The 20,844-nt window shown below is 44.4% G+C and overlaps 1 protein-coding gene across 1 annotated transcript in view; it reads right to left on the reverse strand.

The window, feature by feature from the left end:
• Positions 1-20,844, reverse strand: part of LOC144785041 (extracellular calcium-sensing receptor-like) — a 105,359-nt gene that overhangs the window by 38,403 nt on the left and 46,112 nt on the right. The window contains exons 2-3 of the mRNA XM_078664161.1: positions 11,702-12,538; positions 11,306-11,533 (exon numbers count right to left, since the gene is read on the reverse strand). Coding sequence (XP_078520287.1) covers positions 11,306-11,533; positions 11,702-12,358 — 885 coding nt within the window. The 5' untranslated portion in view covers positions 12,359-12,538. The remainder of the gene's footprint in view (positions 1-11,305; positions 11,534-11,701; positions 12,539-20,844) is intronic.

Consider the following 20,844-nt stretch of genomic DNA (forward strand, 5'->3'; position numbering starts at 1 on the left):
GTTGATCTGGTTGATGCGTGCTATCAGTCCTGGGGACACTAACGTGAAGTAGATAGATAAGATATAGGATTGATGCACAGCTTTGTTGTTGGGGTGTTGTTTTAGAAAAAACGGTTTATTTCATGTTTTTAGGTGCTCCTAAAGGTGACGGCGTGGGTCCAGCGTCGTCGTCGGATTAATGAGTTAGACGTGAAATTAGATAGCATCTAGTTTCATCCCTTTTAGGCACACTTGTTGATTGTCTTTTCAAAGAAAAAAGACTTCCACTCAGTTATTTTGGGTTGCGTGTGTAACTTTTTTAATAAGTTGAATTTTTTGAATTTTTTCTTCTATTAGTCAACTTCAATACATTTTCATTTTTCATGTGAAGTATAACTTTATGCATTTCAGGCAATGTCTATTCATGGTATCCAATGCATTTCGGGCATTTTGTTCATGCCCTTCATCAGGGAAACGACACTGTGAACAAAATATGATGACAATTATGGTATTGTCATATCAACTACTGTGTAAAATGATGTCTATTCATAACAGCATGATAATTGAAACATTATACGTCGGCAAAACAGAACGCCGCATCAAAGTGCGTCTAACAGAACACAAATCAAACATACGATTGAAGAATATCAAGTCAACCCTGTCAGCGCATTTTGTAGAGCAACACCATAATATCTCCCAAATTAAGTACATTGTACTAGAGACTGTTCAGAAAATTGAGGGGAGAGATAACAACAAACACCTCCTCAAAAGAGAGAACTTTTGGATTCAGAAACTTTCCTCGCAAAAGCCGGCGGGGTTAAACGATAGAATTGAACAGTCATGTTACCTGTAAATATTGCTCCAATGACTGTACCTTGTATATACTGTGTGAGACTTAAGTAGACACTAAACATATACACACCAACCTACCGTAAAATTACATTGCACTGGTGGATAGCTTCACCCACAGAGCACCTCTCCATTAACATCGGTCCACCCAGGGTTCGCTACCCCTGTGAGATCTTTGCTGCATGCACTTTAGCTTTTTCATGTACTCTAATAGTAACCCGCCGTCACTTAGCATTGCCTAATCTCGAACCACACTTTTTGTGTATTTTTTGCATTTTCCGACCCGTAGTAAATTCATATTCCCAACATTGTTGAGATCACCACGCTCCAGGTAGACATCACCGATAGTCTTTCTACCATTTTTACGGTCACATGACCGGAACATTTTTCTAATACTCCAAAGCGCAGCCGGAGCCCGTCCGAGCAGCCGTTTTTCAAGTCCACTCGTGGAATAGAACGCACTAAAACCAGCATTTCAGGTTAGTACTCAGCAGCCCAGCAGTTGTAAGCCTCTCTTTTTTGATAAACCACTAAGTAAGCCTCTCTTTTTGATTTACCATTAAACACGCCACTAACCGCCGTTTCCATGTTGTTCGCAGATGTAACCAACCTCACAAGGAAAGGCTTGTGAGTAACTCGTCATTTTTCGTCACGTTTTTTTGCACTTCACTGCATGCAGAGTCCCACTTGACATCACCACTGCATTGTATGTTTTCATAATGTTTCAATTATCATGCTGTTATGAATAGACATCATTTTACACGGTAGTTAATATGACAACACCATAATTGTCATCATATTTTGTTCACAGTGTCGATTCCCTGATGAAGGGCATGAACAAAATGCCCGAAATGCATTGGATACCATGAATAGACATTGCCTGAAATGCATAAAGTTATACTTCACATGAAAAATGAAAATGTATTGAAGTTGACTAATAGAAGAAAAAATTCAAAAAATTCAACTTATTAAAAAAGTTACACACGCAACCCAAAATAACTGAGTGGAAGTCTTCTTTCTTTGAAAAGACAATCAACAAGTGTGCCTAAAAGGGATGAAACTAGATGCTATCTAATTTCACGTCTAACTCATTAATCTGACGACGCTGGACCCACGCCGTCACCTTTAGGAGCACCTAAAAACATGAAATAAACCGTTTTTTTCTAAAACAACACCCCAACAACAAAGCTGTGCATCAATCCTATATCTTATCTATCTACTTCACGTTAGTGTCCCCAGGACTGATAGCACGCATCAACCAGATCAACCTAATACAACAAAATGAATAACTATGATGAAATATCAAAAAGCACTGAGGCCAAAGCCTCAACCTTCGCATTTGAAGCAAAAGATGTGGAGCAAATTTATTCGCTAATCAGGGAGGAACTCGCACAGGAAACTACAAGCCGGTCAAAAGAGCAAAACATAAGACAGTTACTGTATCTTTCAAAAAGGAAAACCAATCAACAACTTCATGCCAGTACCCTCATAAAATATCACCGCAACCAACGCATACCACGAGGCCTCAGAATTGCACTGAAACCATCCCTCTGTAAGCACTCAAAAAAATTTCAGGACCGTTGGTACGAAATCTTGAACAAATGCTCACTAGATCTGATCCTCCTCATAATTCAAGAACTATCCGCAATTTTAGAAGACTTGAGTACAGAAATTCAAGAAGTATCAACGGAATTATCCCAAATGATGACAGAAGAGGAATTGAAAACAACCTTGGAGGATATGAAAACTCAAATAGATAGACATTCAAGAGAAATAAACGAACGCAAGATTCGTAAATTCAAGAGTGATACCCTCGATTACCGACTCAGAGAAGTCTACACTTGGGCAGACATCTATGCCCAGAAAAGGAGGAACCGTCCATACCAATCCAACACGGATACTTCGTCCACTGGGAGTGACACCAGTCAAAAATCACGCAGGACACAACCTACCCAACAAACATCTGACAAAGATTCAGCCGAACAACCTACCACCAGTGCAACTACTGACACCAATCCTTTTTTAGAACAGGGCCAGGCCCAAAAAGGAGACCCCGGAGAGGGCAAAGAAAAAGAAAAGGAGAGAGAACCACCAAATACACGAAGCACGACAGGAACATTCAAAGACAAGGAGAAAGAAAAACGAACCAAAAAGAACTAGACATAGACCAACTCGTCATCAATATAAGTGATCACCACTTCAACACATATGAATTAGGATTACTCCAAAAGGGTACATCCTTTGTACCGACGACAACCACAGATAATCTGGAACTTGAAGTGAGTTTTTTCAAGTTAATGCGTAAGCTAAGATTAAGACATTTTTTTGACAATATATTACCGGAACGACCTCAACAGGAGAAGGACCAACTATAAGGGCTACGACCAACTAGCTCTTTCCAAGCACCCACAAGTCACAAAACTTTGGACTTATTTGAAAATATAGTCAAACAGGAATTAAACAAGTTCAAACATCCCAAACCCAAATCTAAAAATAGCAATACTACGCAAAAAGATGTGGACACACTACACAAACTAGCTTCTAATGATAACATTACTTTCACTAAAGCGGACAAAGGAGGGGCAATCGTTATCATGAACAAAACCATGTATGAAACTAAAGTGATGGAACACATCAACGATACCAACACATACAGTAAATTGGACAATAATCCCACATCAGAGTACTCTAAAATATTGAGGTCAATCATTGATAAAGCTCATCAACAAGGCACCATCACTGATAAGACAAAAAGTTTTCTCATATGTGAAAATTCCAAAAGCCCTACCTTACGGATGGTACCCAAGATCCACAAAAATACTATGGACCCTCCAATGAGACCCATAGTATCTACACGCGGCAGCCTACATGAACCAATAGGTCAGCTTATAGACAAATACCTGCAACCAACAGTACAAGCAATGCAGACCTATGTCAAGGATACTTCCCAATTTCTATTGAAACTAGAAAAAGTGTTGTGGGACCCACAAGAAAAAATCATACTGTGCACAGCAGATGTTCGTAGCCTCTACACCAGCATACCCCACGATATGGGGATAGAAGCCATGGAAGCAGCACTGATGAACACTGAATTAGATCATGAATTTCAGGTTTTTCTAATGGAATTAATGTACTTTACCCTATACCAAAGCTACTTCAAAGTTAACGAAACATGGTATCAACAACTCACCGGAATGGCGATGGGCATCTCGGCGGCACCCGTGTATGCAAATATTTTCATGCAGTGGTACGAAAATCAACACATGCTGACCAAAAAAGAATGGACGGACAATCTAAAAATGATCATCAGGTATATTGATGACTACTTCATCATCTGGACATACTCGGAGGAGAAACTTCTCATTCTACTGCACAAATTCAACGACATAGACCAACGGATCCAACTTACTTGGGACACTTCGGACACGTCGGTGAACTTCCTGGATGTCAAAATTACCATAACTCCCCACGGATTTACCACGGATCTATATGTAAAACCGACGGACAGAAACAACATGCTATTATACTCAAGTTTCCATGAGCCCAATTTGATCAGGAATTTACCTTTTTCACAAATGGCCAGGGTCAAAAGAATCTCATCTGAAGAACACACCCTTAACACTAGACTTAAAGAAACCACAAACAAATTCATAAACCGAGGATATCCCCAAACTTTATTGGAAGCAACCAAAAAGAGGATTGAGGAAATTGACAGAACAAAACTTTTAACGCCAAGAAAAAAACCGGAACAGACACGAATAGTAGTAGTCTCAAAATTTTCCACTGCAAGTAAGAAATACAAAAAAACGATCCTTAAACACTGGCCAATATTAAACATGGAACCTGATTTCAAGCAATCTTTCACCGCACCACCAATATTTGCATTTACGAGAGCTAAGAACCTTGGGGAAATTTTACACAATAGACCCCCTGAACCTACAACACATCTAGGTACTAAACCTTGCCTCAATTGCGGCAATTGTAACAGCATAATCAAAGGCAACACGATCAACCATCCAATGCAAGGGTACCCAATCAAACTCAAAGTAAATGCCACATGCGATACCAGTAATTTGATCTACGGAATAAGATGTCCCTGTGGAAAGATATACATCGGCAAAATGTAAATGTAAATGTAAATGTAGTATACTTGTAAAGCGCACAGCTGCCCCAGCAACGGGGCGTCCCGGCGCTGTATAACTCTGGGGAACCCGTCCTGGCTTTCCCTGTGGGATGGTCCCTTGCTGGGAGTCCCCAAGGTGGAGCCAGGCATCCCCGGAATTGGTGGGGCCGTTGTGGAGATTAGGCAAGCTAATGCCCAGAGTTGCCGAGTGGAACCCCTGATTAGAGTAAGCACCGAAGCGAGAATTATCGAGTCCGCTGACCAAGGTCCACGACCCTGCCGCGTCGGGAATTGAACCCTGGTCCCAGGCTGACTTCTGCTCTCAGGCCTGCCGCCTCTAACCAGTGAGCCACACTACTCCACAAAACAGAACGCCGCATCAAAGTGCGTCTAACAGAACACAAATCAAACATACGATTGAAGAATATCAAGTCAGCCCTGTCAGCGCATTTTGTAGAGCAACACCATAATATCTCCCAAATGAAGTACATTGTACTAGAGACTGTTCAGAAAATTGAGGGGAGAGATAACAACAAACACCTCCTCAAAAGAGAGAACTTTTGGATTCAGAAACTTTCCTCGCAAAAGCCGGCGGGGTTAAACGATAGAATTGAACTGTCATGTTACCTGTAAATATTGCTCCAATGACTGTACCTTGTATATACTGTGTGAGACTTAAGTAGACACTAGACATATACACACCAACCTACCGTACAATTACATTGCACTGGTGGATAGCTTCACCCACAGAGCACCTCTCCATTAACATCGGTCCACCCAGGGTTCGCTACCCCTGAGATCTTTGCTGCATGCACTTTAGCTTTTTCATGTACTCTAATAGTAACCCGCCGTCACTTAGCATTGCCTAATCTCGAACCACACTTTTTGTGTATTTTTTGCATTTCCGACCCGTAGTAAATTCATATTCCCAACATTGTTGAGATCACCACGCTCCAGGTAGACATCACCGATAGTCTTTCTACCATTTTTACGGTCACATGACCGGAACATTTTTCTAATACTCCAAAGCGCAGCCGGAGCCCGTCCGAGCAGCCGTTTTTCAAGTCCACTCGTGGAATAGAACGCACTAAAACCAGCATTTCAGGTTAGTACTCAGCAGCCCAGCAGTTGTAAGCCTCTCTTTTTTGATAAACCACTAAGTAAGCCTCTCTTTTTGATTTACCATTAAACACGCCACTAACCGCCGTTTCCATGTTGTTCGCAGATGTAACCAACCTCACAAGGAAAGGCTTGTGAGTAACTCGTCATTTTTCGTCACGTTTTTTTGCACTTCACTGCATGCAGAGTCCCACTTGACATCACCACTGCATTGTATGTTTTCATAATGTTTCAATTATCATGCTGTTATGAATAGACATCATTTTACACGGTAGTTAATATGACAACACCATAATTGTCATCATAATTTGTTCACAGTGTCGATTCCCTGATGAAGGGCATGAACAAAATGCCCGAAATGCATTGGATACCATGAATAGACATTGCCTGAAATGCATAAAGTTATACTTCACATGAAAAATGAAAATGTATTGAAGTTGACTAATAGAAGAAAAAATTCAAAAAATTCAACTTATTAAAAAAGTTACACTAATGCATTTGAGACATATGCTATGTCAATTGCAATAATAAGCCAGGCAGTCCAGAATACTCAACCCTCACTGGATATATGAACTCTCTGGTTCAGAAGGCTCTTTGAAATATGATGAATCAATTAACAAATGTGAACATCTGCTCTTAAACGTGGAGAATGTAATCCATACCCGTCATAGTTCGGTAGCCTACCTCATTTAATCAATGAAAAGCCTGCAAGCAGAGGAGAAGATTCAAAGGGAGATTGTGGTACAACAACCGTCTGATAATTGGAATGCAGATGAGATAGAAGACTTCTCTCTAGAACAGTTTCAGCACCCCTGGCTTCAGCCTTGGATGCAGATGAAGGACATGTCTGCTTGTTTTCTAATCAAGAGAGCACACTATCCTCCCTTAGTGCCGTACCTGGACCTCTTGTAGCAAGACGTCCCAATCACATTAATCATGACAATATCCTGCATGCATTTGAACTGTTACCCAAAAGAAACCTATTTCCTGACTCCTCCAACCTAACTATCTTCCTATACTATATGCAAGTAATCCAACTATAGGAAAAGTACTTCACAGATAGCAAGAGAAAACTCATGGAGATGCAGTTGGTCTACATGCTAATTGAAGGTGATCCATAATGGTAAATCGTGTTTCTTCAACACTCCCAGAAGCAACTGGGGCTCTGTGGATGAGGAAAAGGAGTTCCATGGCCCAGCTAGATGGGCAAATACCACACCTAGATAACATTCACGCCCCAATAAATGGACACAAGTGGAGAGGCATAGACTTGAGAGATGTTGCCACAGTTGTATGATGGAAAGGTCCAGAATGCTGTAACAAAAAGGAGCAACGGCGATGAGAAACATCAATAACCTTACTGGATTGGGGAGCTCAAAACTAGCATTGATACTTGGAATGTTAAAATAGCGACAACTGACATATTGCCTTGCTTTCGTGCTTGTGTCCTCTTACTTTCCCATTTTCCCTCAATTTACTTTCAATTGGGTCTCGTACTCCCTACTCTTTGGAATGAGGAACATGCCATCTTTTTATATGTCCTGCTAACTTTATGAGAAATGTATCTTTATTTTCAAAGAAAAGAGACTATTTGTTGTGGTTTGGGTGAATGTGATGCATTCACAAAAAGGAGAAGTTCAGATATCTATTTATTAAGTAGAGCTTAACCCTGTGTATCTGATCAGGAGGAGGGACTGCTAAAGTTATTGCAGTAGAGAGGGTTTGATCAGGACTTTCAAAGACCAACTTATAGCATTATAGTAAATGTTCATTATTTTTATTATGAACTCGATTGGACTACAGATACTTTTTGAAAGTAACTACAGGGAGGGGAGATATTTGAGAAGTAGGTTCTCTTCCGTTCGCATTACTTTTTCATATTGTTTCAGTTGACAGAATATGTAAGAGATATCAGTTATTCTGCTAACCAATGGCCTCGGTATCTTGTTCTAATGACCCAAATGAATATTGGGCCCTGACATGGAATGTGTATAGCTTCAACAATGAGATTAAAAGGGGAGCAGTTGTGATGTGTGAAAGTGTTATCCCAGTAAGATACTGATGTTAAAAGTAACTATCCCCATGTCCACAAATTAAAAGCCTTTTTAGATTGGTGTGGGGAATGTGAGGTTTTCTGCTGAGACTACACATAGGGCTTTAACCCTTTGAATGCTGGTGACGGAACCACTCCGTCACCAGCCACAGACAGGCTGTGCTAATGACGGAGTGGTTCCGTCACGGCCCGGCTGCCACGCCTGCGCGGCAGCAATTTTGCGCCTGCGCTGAGCGTTCTATTGAGCGGGCGGGGCCGTGACGGAACCACTCCGTCACAAGCACAGCGTGCCCGAGGCTTGTGACGGAGTGGTTCCGTCATGAGCATGGCGGCGCCGCACGGCCCCTCCTCCCCCCTAGAGCTGCGGCGGTATTACAGCCGCAGCCAAGGGGTTAAAAGAGTAGTCATATTGCATGTATGGATGCATGTAGTATATCTGTAGTGTAAACCTAGCCAAAAAGGCAGTGCATGGCCATATCTTATGCAGTAATTTTACCTTTGCTTCTCATTCTTCTGGTTCTTCCCTTTCGCATTGCATTCATATCTTCCCAGCTAAAGAGAGGTACTTTGGGGTTTTATGTACTGGTGACTGGCTCACTGGAGGGACACATTTGAATATTTCTTAATCTTTAGCTTCAGTGCACACTTAAGTATGCATGTTGTATATCAGTTGTGCAAACTAAGGCAAAGCAGCACTGTAACGTTTGCAGTAATTTTACTGCATAATTTCTTCCAATTCACATCTTCCAGTTAAAGACAGATACTTTGAAGTATTATGTAAAGGTGACAGGTTATTTTAATGAACTCTTTTGGATACTTTGTAGTCTTTATGCTCCATACACACTGAAGGAGAGCACCCTAGGAGTCTCCCCAGAACTACTGTTAAAAATCTGGAATTGGATTTCTACCTATTTGGGCAACCTGAATGGGGTTATGAGACAATTGGCTGGGCAGGCATCTAGGTTAAACAGAAAACACCTTATATTCTGTTAATCATCAATCCTTCTGTTGCCAATTTATTTTTCTTCCCGCCATTAACGGATCTGGGTAGCAGGAGTGTGTATCCTTCAACAGGGTTTTTCACCGGAGGGTTGAAGCTGTACCATTCAAAAGGAGGACCACACATTATCTAGTACCTGAATACCTGGTGATTATTATAAGACAACATCTTGGTATTACTGATCAAGGAACGAAATTTTAATTTTTAGTATCAACTTGACTTGGTTTCATTGCCATCCACCGTGTGTGAGTGCTTCAGGACCCTCATTTGAGGAAAGAACATGATCAACCCCTGTGGTAAGGTGAACACCAAGAACTGAGAGTCACAACTACAAAGAAAATGATTTGCAAGTTAAAACAAACCACTGTTGCTAGAGGGGATGCCAAACTACTCAAAGCTTTTGAATCGACTTAATCTTAAGAAAGATAAAACAACTGCAATACAAATCAGACAGGCATATTTGGAGAGCTTTTCTGAGGTGCATGTTTGCATATGGACATAAAACAAACAAACACTTGAATGGCCCGTCTAATTATGAGGCAGTCTTCAAAAACAATGCAAAAATATATGATTTTGTGGGATGAAGGTAAGTGATAGGTGCCTTTGCAGACTGTTCAAAAGAACTCTCCAATGCATGATCCCAGGGGGTAGAAGAAACTGATAACCCTCTACTCCAGGACCTTTACATCCCGACCCTCCTAAAATTAGACTAGTAGTAACTTGACCTGCCTTTGACACTAGAGGTGATAATGGAAACAATAAGTGAAATGGCTGTTTGATAAAATGTATTTATTTTATTTATTAAGGAGTTGTATATAGCGCTAGCCTGACCCGAGGGTATCAGAGCGCTTCACAGCAGTTTTTGAGTAAGATTCATACAATAAAGTCCTATTCTACATATACGTTTGGAAAGTCCTTGTAAGCTGAGCAGCGTTGAGGTAGTACGTGAGTCCTGAGATAACCTCATAGAGTGCACATTGTCTTGGGATGGATACAGTAAAGCAGTACAAAATCCTTAGCTTTCCTCTCGAACTCTTCAAGAATTTTGCCTTCCTTCTCTGTATGGAGGAAACTGTTTATAGAGGTAATGGTCGTCTAGAAAACACAGCAGGAAACAGAGACCTTCATGGAACCACTTTCAAGATGTTCGACGTTAATAGGTTACAGAAACATATGTAGCTGTAAAAGCTTTGACTATAACGGTTGAATCTGAGAGATATCTGTAGATGGATATTCTGATTTTCACCAGGAGTAATGCAAGAAATACTGTGTGCTTTCTTTTTCTTAGTGACAAAATAAAAAAAATGAAAATGATTAAAAAAAGAACTTTGAATACATTTTATGAACTTGCTAGAGGTTTGGATGGTGTGTTCCGAGAAGTTGTGTGTCTAGAAAGAAATTAGATTAGTCAGAATTTGAATATCATGTGAAAGCGAAGATTACTCCAACTGACTTTCCCCAATAGTTGTTGTCTATAAACAGAAAGACAAGTTTAGTATACGCATTGATATCAGTAGTGAGAAGTAACCTATTTTGCAAAAATACACCATCTGCTGAGAAGTAACTGCATTTCAGTATGTTTGTTATGAAAACTTCAAAGTGCGTTTGTAGCATCCTAGCATTCTAGGATGACATCCTGGTGTATGGTATCAATCATTTGGGAGACTAACAAGATACTGTATGCCTTATTGGGTGTGAAGGAGACAAGAGGATGTAGAATAAGGAAGGCTAAGTACAGTTTTAGTTAGTTTGAGATTGAGCATTCTGACTATTTCTTATACGGGGATGATATCAGAACAGAATGTGTGGGGTTAATTAGAATTTAGTTATAATGTAGCACATGCAGATAATCAGCCAAAAGACACTTAATGAGTGTACATAGACATGCATATATACTAAAACAGGAGCTTCTATTAATCAGCTTAGTGATACTCCATGCATAGTCTGCTTTAGTACTGTGTATAAAAGGACCTTGTTATGCAATACACAAAATCCTAAACAACAAATGAACAAGTTCACTGACATATGTCAACATTTTGATATAACTTAGCAATCCATCAAAAAAATATTATATTCTTTAACTTAATATTTAATAATTCCTGTTGCTACCTTTCCAGGTAAGGCTTTCATGGCTAACACATTCATACTCTTTTACAGTGAGGATATCAAACATTGATCTCACCTGAGTGTGTTTTCCACCCCATAAGATGGCGCTCTCGTTTATGATGAACTTTAAACCATGAGGAGCTTGGCCATTGTAGGTCCCCACTTTTACAAAGCTGCTGCTGTTACTGGATGTCATGTGCCAATATAACACATCATATAATGGTGGGGTGTCACCATTTGAATCAAAAACATTTTCAATGCCAGCAGAGCTCTTCATGTAAACATTCTTTACATAGTGCAACATCTGTAAACAGAATATGACAATAATATGGATAAAGATGAATTTTGAAAGAACCTGACTTGATCAACATTGAGTCTTTAAAAACATGATTGATGCATTGAAATAATTCAGAATGATACTCCAGTTTTATGATTAGAACCAGTGAAAGTGTCAATACATAGGTGCACTCACTTGCCATGGTTGAAAATCTTCAGGATCTGCACATGACCTGTTGGGGAAGGGACCGTCCTGTGGTTTACAATGGAGCAGATTATGCAGCGCTTGGGCCAAGGCATAGGTGGCTTTGTATGCATAGTAGGGAAATAAGAAATAATTAACCTCAAACACAGAAGTATCGAGCAGTTGTAGTTTTTCCCTCCCAGTGCATAACCCTTTCAGATCTGTCATGTTCCCAAAATTGTCTTCTATTATTGTTTCTGGCCATTTGCAACTAAAGACCTGCTCCCAGAATGACTTTAGGAATATATCCTCAGAACCCATCCATGGGTCAATGCTGTAGAGGAATTCTTTGAACCCAGGTATTTCTCCTCGCTGCAGTGTCAGTCCCAGCGTCCTGTTCAATGTTTCCCACAGACCTGTCTGGGAAAACACTGGTGAGGGGATCCAGCTTGTCACTCCAATCCATATTTTTGTAGCAATCCTTTGACGAGATATTTCATTCAGAATAGGGGCCATATGCACTGCAAATGCATAACAGACAATCACTTTGGCAGTGGAAGCTTGTATACTGTGAATGACATGAGCTAGGGAAGCCCTGCTGGCTTGGGTGGGAAGAGTCTCAAAGATTTCAATACAGATGCCATTCCGTACTGCTGCTTCCTTAAGCATCTGACTTCCTTGAAGACCAAAGTCATTGTTAGAGACAAGAATTCCAATCCATGTCCAGCCAAAGTGGAGAAGTAACTGAACAATAGCTTCTACCTGAAAAGAGCTACTAGCCACCGTCCTAAGAAAGGATGGGAACTGGACTTTGTCACTCAGGATGGGGAGTCCTGCACCGTAGCTAATCTGTGGAGAAGAGAACACGTTTACAGTGGTAATTTACACAACTTAAATCTTGATAGCTGACTAAAGATATGGAATCAACATTTTTGCTTTCAGAAATGTACCTAATCTGCATGTTATTTACCAGTAGTGGCTAGTAAAATTTCCAACAGGTGTGGCAGACATTGCTGTCTCAAACTGCACATAGCAATCAACTAACAAGAGGAAGCCTGAATACTGTGAAGAGACCTTCAGGGTGACAACTGATAAAATTCCTAAAGATGAGGCAATTATTATTTGACGCAAATGAGCACAGCTTCAAGGAAAAGGAGTAAGGCCTATCTTCCCTTCTAATGATTTATTTTATTTATTTATTTATTTTGAAAGTTTTATATAGCGCAAACAAGATCTTTGCAGATATCAGAGCGCTTTACAGACGAAAGGAAACAGCGTGTGAGTAAATAACAATTGGGGTGGGGAAGGTACATGTGGGAACATAGTCAGCCAGATACATCACTAATGTAACAGGTACAAATAATTGATAGCGTAAACAATCAGGCATGTCAATAATACAAGTCATACAAAAAAGCATAAAAGATCAGTATAACTGAATGGTACAATGTCTGTAAAATCATCCCCAATAATAATTCAAGTGTATTTAGCCATGAGGATAGCTTTTACTTCTTTCTTAAAAAGTATGGTAGAGGAGATGAGCCTGATTTCAGGGGGGAGTGAGTTCCAGATCCTGGGTGCCATTCCTGAGAAGGAGCGTTTATACGTTTTTCCTTGCGGAATCTTTGGGGCTTTAGCAGGAGATTGTTTGTGCCTCTGGTCTTTCTAGAGCCTCCGGAGATCGTCAGCTTCTGGGCGAGATATCCGGGTGCACTCAGGTGGACAGCCTTGTGCGTGATGCAGGCGATTTTCAGATGTATTCTGGCTTCAAAAGGCAGCCAGTTCAGGGCTCTCAGGTCAGGAGAAATGTGTGAGTGTTTTTTTGATCCGGTGATGAGTCTCGCTGCGGCGTTTAAAGAAGCTCTTATGGGTGCCGTGGTAGTTAGTGGGAGACCGCAGAGGGGGATGCTGCCGTAATCTATTCGGGGGATGACTAGAGCTTGTACCGCAGTTTGGAAATCTTTGGCCGGAAGGAAGGGTTTGAGTTTACTTAAGGTATTGATCTGGTAGTTCGCCCCCTTAGTTGCTTTGTTGATGTGTTCCTGCATGTTGAGGTTGGTGTCAAGTGTTATGCCTAGAGATTTTGCTGAGTCCACGATGGTGGGATGAACATTGAGTGCGGTTAGGTGTTTAAGCCAGATTTGAGTGGTAGTGGTCTTCGCAGGAGGTGAGATCAAGAGGAACTCTGTTTTAAGAGCATTTAGTTTGAGATGATTAGCGGCCAACCATGATTGGGTGCTTCTGATCGTCGCATTCAGGAGCATAATGTCTTTGGGTGATTGTACTTTGAGATAAAGTTGGGTGTCATCGGCGTACATGTGGAATTGAACATTGGATGCTTGTAGCAAGGTGGTGAGAGGTTCCATAACTAAGTTAAACAAAGTTGGGGATAGGGAGGATCCTTGTGGGACGCCTATCGATACCGGTATAGGAGAAGACATCAAGTTGTTACTCTTGAATTTCTGCATTCTGTTGTGTAGAAAGGACGTGAACCACTTGAGCACAGTTCCAGATAAACCCATTCTTGTGTTTAAGAGCTCGAGTAAGTTCTCATGTTTGACGGTGTCGAATGCAGAAGAGAGATCAAGAAGGATAAGGAGGCAGGTATCGTTTTGATCCAGGATTTGGAGGGCGTCGTCAATTATGTGAATCATAGCAGTTTCTGTACTGTGGTCCGCTCTGAAGCCTGATTGATGAGGGTTGAGTAGATCAAACTGATTAATGTGTCTAGTCAATTGAGTTTGTGCGCATTTTTCCAGCAGTTTGGCAAGGGTCGGAATATTGGTAATGGGACGGTAATTATTTAGATCAGAGGGGTCGACTGTAGGTTTCTTTAGTAGTGGTGTGACTTGTCCAACTTTGAGGGAGTCGGGGATGGTCCCTTGTTGAAGTGAGCTGTTGATAATTTTAGTCCAGAGTGGGAGGAGCGACGGGGTAAGGTCTTTGACAGCATTGGCAGGAAGGGGGTCCGTGAGGTGGTTGGCTGGTTTCACAGTGCTGAGCAGTCTACCAATTTCTTCTTCCGAGTAGGTGGCAAAGGATGACCATGTAGCATTGTTTTTTGGTTCAGTGGGTGCTGTGCAGAGGGGTTTGGGGTAGAGACTTACATCAATGAGGAGATCGTTCTTTATGTTGTCTGTTTTTTGGATAAAGAAAGAAGCGACGTCTTCACCGGAGGGTGCTTCGCCCACAGTGCTGAGTGGTTGGGGTTGTTCCTTGGATTGTGTTCTGATTAGCTCAAACAGCTTTCTCGGACGATTTTTGGCTTGGTCAAGCTGAGGGCTGAAGAAATCTGATTTTGAGCGTTTTATTTTCCTGAAGTAGGCATTTTTCTTTTTCTTCAGCGTTTTTAAATGCAGTGCGGAGGGCGCTGATCTCCAGTTGCGCTCTGCCATTCGCGTGGCCCGTCTATCATCATTGAGACTCCCGTCGTACCAAGGATTGGACATTTTTGTGGATGCTCTTTTTAGCTGCATAGGTGCAGCTTCGTTAACTATAGAGGTCATAGCGTTGAGATAGTGATCCGTCAAGGATTGTATATCCGTAACGCCATTGGGAGGAAGTAATATATTGCAGCTGTTGGGGGGTAGAAGGTTTGGGTTGAGTTTTTTCAGGTCTCTTTTCCAGACTTTGGGCTTTAAGGATTGAACCGGGTTAAATTTGACTTTTTCGTTGATGAAGAACGTGACAATGTGATGATCTGACCAGTCACAGGGTTGGATAGAATCGAGTTGGATAGAGTCCTCTTTGGAGATGATAAGGTCGATGATGGAGCCTTTCTCGTGGGTCGGGCTGTTGCAAATTTGGGTGAGGTCAAGGGCGTCGAGGAAGTTTTTAAGACTATTTACCACCGCGTCATTATGATCGTTCCAGTGAAGGTTGAAGTCACCAAGGTATATTTGTGTGAGTTGTCGCCCTGAATTGGTTGTGATCAAATCCATGATTTGTTGCGAGAAGATAGAGTTGTCCCCTGGTGGGTGGTAGATGCCGTGAAGAGAGCATATCGGTTTGCCCTCACTGATAATATCGAGGCAAATGTATTCACAGGAGGTTGGGGAGGGTAGGGAAGGAAAGGTTACTTTCAAGACAGAGAGGTTACTCCTGTGTATACATGCGATCCCCCCACCTTTTTGACCAACCCTGTCTAGTCTGGTGATGTGGTAATTGGGGGGAACCAGTATGTCCAATATGGGTGTAGAAGATTCAGTTAGCCAGGTTTCAGTCATGATGATAAGGTCAAGGTCCAGTGATAAGATGAGATCAGCGATTGCAGAGGAGTGCCTAGAGGCCGATCTGCAGTTGAGGAGGGTGCATTTGAGACGGGGTGTGTCGAGGGTGGAAGGGTGTTCTAGAGAGAGGGGGACTTTTCTCAGGTTACTAAGGATAGAAATTCTGTTGTTTTGCGTGGGGGGTCTAAGGGGATTTGGATGAATCGTTGGAATGGCGCGGAGTGTGGAGGGTATGTTGGTAAGGGGAGCTGGGTCGTAGGAGCGGAGGAGGGTAACTGTGTCGAGGTCTGATAGTGTGTTGCAGGAGCGATGCGGACGGTTTTCCCGATTGCGAACAGGGATTGAGGTCCAGTGCGGGGGGCGTTGAGTGCGCGAGTCAGCCAACCAAGTGGTGGTCCTGTTAGGACGGGTGGAGCTGGTGAAGGCGGGTGCGGGGTGTCTGGGATGTGTGCCGAGTAATTGTTTGATGATGTGAATGTCTTGTTTGAGCTTGAGGAGAGTGGTGGGTGAGGAGTGACTGGAATGCGTGCAGAGTAGTTGTTTGATGATGTGAATGTCTTCTTTGAGCTGGAGGAGGGAGGCCATAACGTAGACTAGTGTGGTATTTGTGTTGGTAGTGGGTATTGGAAGGTTGTGGGAGGATGACATAGTATGGTGGAGGGTATTGGTGGTAGGTGGAGAGTGCATGGTGGAGGATGGGCGTGTGTTAGTGGTGATGGGGACGCCTGTAGGGTAATGGGGGGTGAGAATGGGAGGGGGAGTGTGATTGTATGTTGTTCTTTTTGGTGGAGTCGAAGTTGAATTGATAGAGGCGTGCTCAGTGTGGATGGTTAATGGGTGGAAGTGGGGGCTGAGAGTGGGGAGGAGTAAGGGGTGGGGTTTGTCTGTGTGCGTGTCGGTCTGGTGCTGAACTTGGTTGGGCGGATTGTGAGTGGGAGCTGTGGTGTCGTGGGTGAGAAGAATGGGAATGTGGGCTGGTGAAAGGGGGGAGGGGGGCGGTTGGTGTGTGGGTGACATAACTGTGTCTGTGTGTGTGGGTGTTGGTGTGTGTGGATGACATGTTGTGTTGGTGTGTGTGGGTGACTGTAGACGGGCCCTGTGTACCAGGAGTCGGGGAGGTATCGGATGGTGGTGTAGGAACAGGCAGTACACTGATTCTTGGTGTTAAGGAGGGTTTTATTGGTATTCCCCGTTGGGATTTCAACATGAGAGTTCTCCGGGTTCGGAACGTAAGTCTCTCCCTCGCGAACTGACTGGGTTCCGTTGTGACGTTTGGAAGGACTTCCTCTCCTAGGTTGTGTGTCGCTGCCCCCTCGAGGTCTGGTCACGGATGGTGGGGTGTTTATGGCCGTCGTCGTGGCTCCGGTGACCCAGGGAAAGGAGAGACCAAGCAGAAAGGGGCCGTTAGTTCTAGCGTCCTCAGGGAGGGCATGCACCGGGGTCCCAGGGGTGTAGTGTAGAGAGACACCACTCGTGCTCACACAATCAAGTATAATGCGGTGCGGTGGTGAGGGGAGGAAACAGACTGTGAGGTGGAGTAAACGCGGGATAAATGGACACAAGAGGGGGAAGGGGGACGCAGGATCTCACACGGGGCTATTTACACTAAAGTACACGCTTGCTCCCCACCCAAGCCGCCATACGCTGACGTACCTGGGCAAGCCACGCTCCTCCCCCGGGAGAGTGGCACGGCGACTCGCAGGGTCGTTGGCCTCCTGGCTTCCCCTCGGTCGCTCCTCCGCTAGCTCCCAGCTGTTCGTCGGGTTCTCCGCTTCTTCCTCCGTTTCTCTCGTCTCCGGTTCCTGGTTCTCCGTCTTCACTCTTCTCCGACACTTCGGGGGTGACGTCACACGCCATCCACATTGCTTCCTCACTTTTGGCCAATCCAGGCCGGCTGACGTGTACAGTGGGCGGATCCGTCTCCTCAGTGTAAGTCCAGTTAAAGGAGCCGCGTTCTTCCTCGGCGTACTCCTCAGACTCCGTGTTCCATGGATCGGTCTGCAAAGAAGGATGATGTGCCGGGTCAGAACCAGGTGCCCACCAGTCACTTACAGCACCCCCCCCTATCGCACGCGGCCTCACCCTGTCACACACCTCCCCCCCTGCATTCTCCCGTTTGGGGAGAACGGGCATGCGAGAGAGGAAATCGGCGTTCCCGTTGTCCCTCCCTTTCCTATGTACCACCGTGAATGCATAAGGCTGGAGGAAGAGGAACCACCTCAGTACCCTAGCGTTCTGTGTCCTGTTCTTATGCATCCACTGCAAAGGGGCATGATCGGAGTACAGGGTAAAGGCCTTCCCCTCCAGATAGTAACGAAGCTTCTCTACCGCCCATCGGATCGCCAGACACTCCTTCTCGACTGTGGGGTATCTTTGTTCACGGGGGTGTAGTTTCCTGCTTATATACAGTATCGGGTGTTCCATATCGTCCTCCCCTGTCTGAGACAGTACAGCCCCGATTCCTGAGTCGGACGCATCCGTGACTAGTATGAACGGTTTATCGAAGTTTGGTGGTATTAACACCGGACTGGTGGTGATGGCATTCTTCAGTCGTTCGAAGGCTGCTTTGGCTTCCAGTGTAGGAGGAACAGGCAGGCTGTTCCTAACAGATTTTTGGAGCAGGTTCGTCAGGGGGGTGGCTATGTCGGCAAAGTTCTCTACGAACCGTCGATAGTAGCCCATGAGGCCTAAAAAGGCCCTTAGTTCTTTTTTTGTCCTAGGAAACGGAGTTTCGGTGATGGCTTTGATTTTCTCCACTTGGGGAGCTATCACTCCGTCCCCTAACATGAACCCAAGGTACTTCACTTTAGAGTAAGCCGCTCTGGATTTCTTGGCGTTCACGTGCAATCTGGCGTCTCTCAAGGAGGCCATAACCCTGGTGACATGTTCTCGGTGTTCAGTCCAGGTCTGACTGAATATGACTATGTCGTCCAAATATACGGAGCTATAGCCGGCATGGGGGGATAACACCGTGTTCATGAGCCTTTGGAACGTGGCAGGTGCCCCGTGTAGGCCAAAGGGAAGGACATTGAACTCGTATAACCCGTCCTCAGTGGCGAAGGCGGTCTTGTGGCGATCCTCCTCTCTCAAAGGCACCTGCCAGTATCCCTTTGTCAGATCCAGCGTTGTGATGTACTTGGCTTCCCCTATTCGCTCAATCAGTTCGTCCACCCTGGGGATGGGGAACGCATCGAAGGATGAGACGGCGTTTAGTGCCCTGAAGTCCATACAAAAACGGGTGGACCCATCAGGTTTGGGCACCATCACGATTGGGGAGGACCAGTTGCTTTTTGAGGGCCTGATGACGCCGAGGTCTAACATGCTCGCGACTTCCTTCCTCACATCAGCCCTTTTTGCTGCTGGTATACGATAGGCTCTTAGCTGTACCCTACTACCCGGGGTTGTATTGATCTCGTGCTCTGCCAAGTGTGTGCAACCAGGAGTGTCCGAAAACAAGGGGGAAAAAGGGCGGAGGTCGCTCAGCAGTTCAAGTTTCTCCTTGTCGGACAACTCCGGGTTGATGGGTAGTTCGGATAAGGTTGTTTTTTCGCCCCCTTCTGGAAGGGTCAAATTGGCTGATCGGGGTGTAGGACCCAGCCATTTTTTTAAGAGATTCATGTGAAAGGTCTGCTTGCGGGTGGGAGACATTAGTAGCCGGTATGTGGTATTGCCAATCTTTTCCAGAACACGATACGGCCCCTTCCATTCGCTCCTGAATTTCTGGGTGGAGGAAGGAAGTAGCACCAGAGCCCAGTCCCCTTGATTCATGGATCTCCAGCGTTTGCCTTTATCGTACTGTCGCTTCTGTCTTGTTTGAGCCGACTGCAGGTTTGCATACGCCAGTTCCCTCAGTTTTCCCAAGCGCGACCTCAATTGCTGGGTGTAGTCCAGGAGGGACCGCTGTTCGTTGGCCTCCTCGTGCTCCCATGTTTCCTTGGTTATGTCGAGCAGGGACCTTGGTTGCCTGCCATACAGTAGCTCAAAGGGTGAGCATCCAAGGCTACTTTGGACCTGTGCCCTTACTACGTGCAGAGCCAACGGGAGCATTCGGTCCCAGTCCTTATTCTCGGTGGACAGCAGTTTCTTTAGGGTGTTCTTGAGAGTCCTGTTGTACCTCTCCACCAAGCCATCCGTTTGGGGGTGGTATGCAGACGTACGGATGTGGTGGAGGTCCAATGTCTTGCATACCTCTTTCATCATGCGAGACACAAAGGGCGTCCCCTGATCCGTCAGGATCTCACGGGGAAACCCAACCCTTGAGAATAGTTCAACGAGCTTTTCGGCTACGTTCTTCGTGGTGGGGCTGCTTAGTGGAAAGGCCTCCGGGAAACGGGTGGCATAATCCACCAACACTAGGGCGTAGGTATGCCCCCTTGAGGAGCGGGGCAGGGGCCCTATGAGGTCCATGCCGACACGTTCCCATGGATTGCCTATCACAGGTAGGGGTTGTAACGGGATTGCTGGTGGTCTGGACATGTTCTTCTTCTGGCACACCTCGCATTGTTGACAATACGTCTCGGTTTCTTTGTAGATCCCCGGCCAGTAAAACAATCGGAGTATGTTTTGTGTGGTCTTCTCTGTGCCGCTATGCCCTGCTGTCAAATGTGTGTGTGCGTAGAACAATATCTGTTCTCGGAAGTCACTCGGTACCACCAGTTGCCTGGGCTCTCCCTCCTTTCCCTCCCGATATAACAGGCCGTTTTCCATAGTGAAGCGGGGGTATCTCTGGGGTGCTCCCGTGGTCTGGGCGACGTGGGCGGCCTCCCAAGCGTTCAGGAGAGACGGGTCATTGGACTGTGCAAACTTGAACCCCCTGTCTAGGACCCATGGTTCGGAGGACAGGTAGGCTTCTGTCGGATGTTTGTTCAACTCCCGTTTAAACAAGGCTAGGAACTGCGGATTGTCCACCCCCAATATCAGTTCTTCAGG

The sequence above is a fragment of the Lissotriton helveticus genome, chromosome 10, assembly GCF_964261635.1.
Source record: "Lissotriton helveticus chromosome 10, aLisHel1.1, whole genome shotgun sequence".
In the NCBI taxonomy this organism is placed as follows: Eukaryota; Metazoa; Chordata; class Amphibia; order Caudata; family Salamandridae; genus Lissotriton; species Lissotriton helveticus.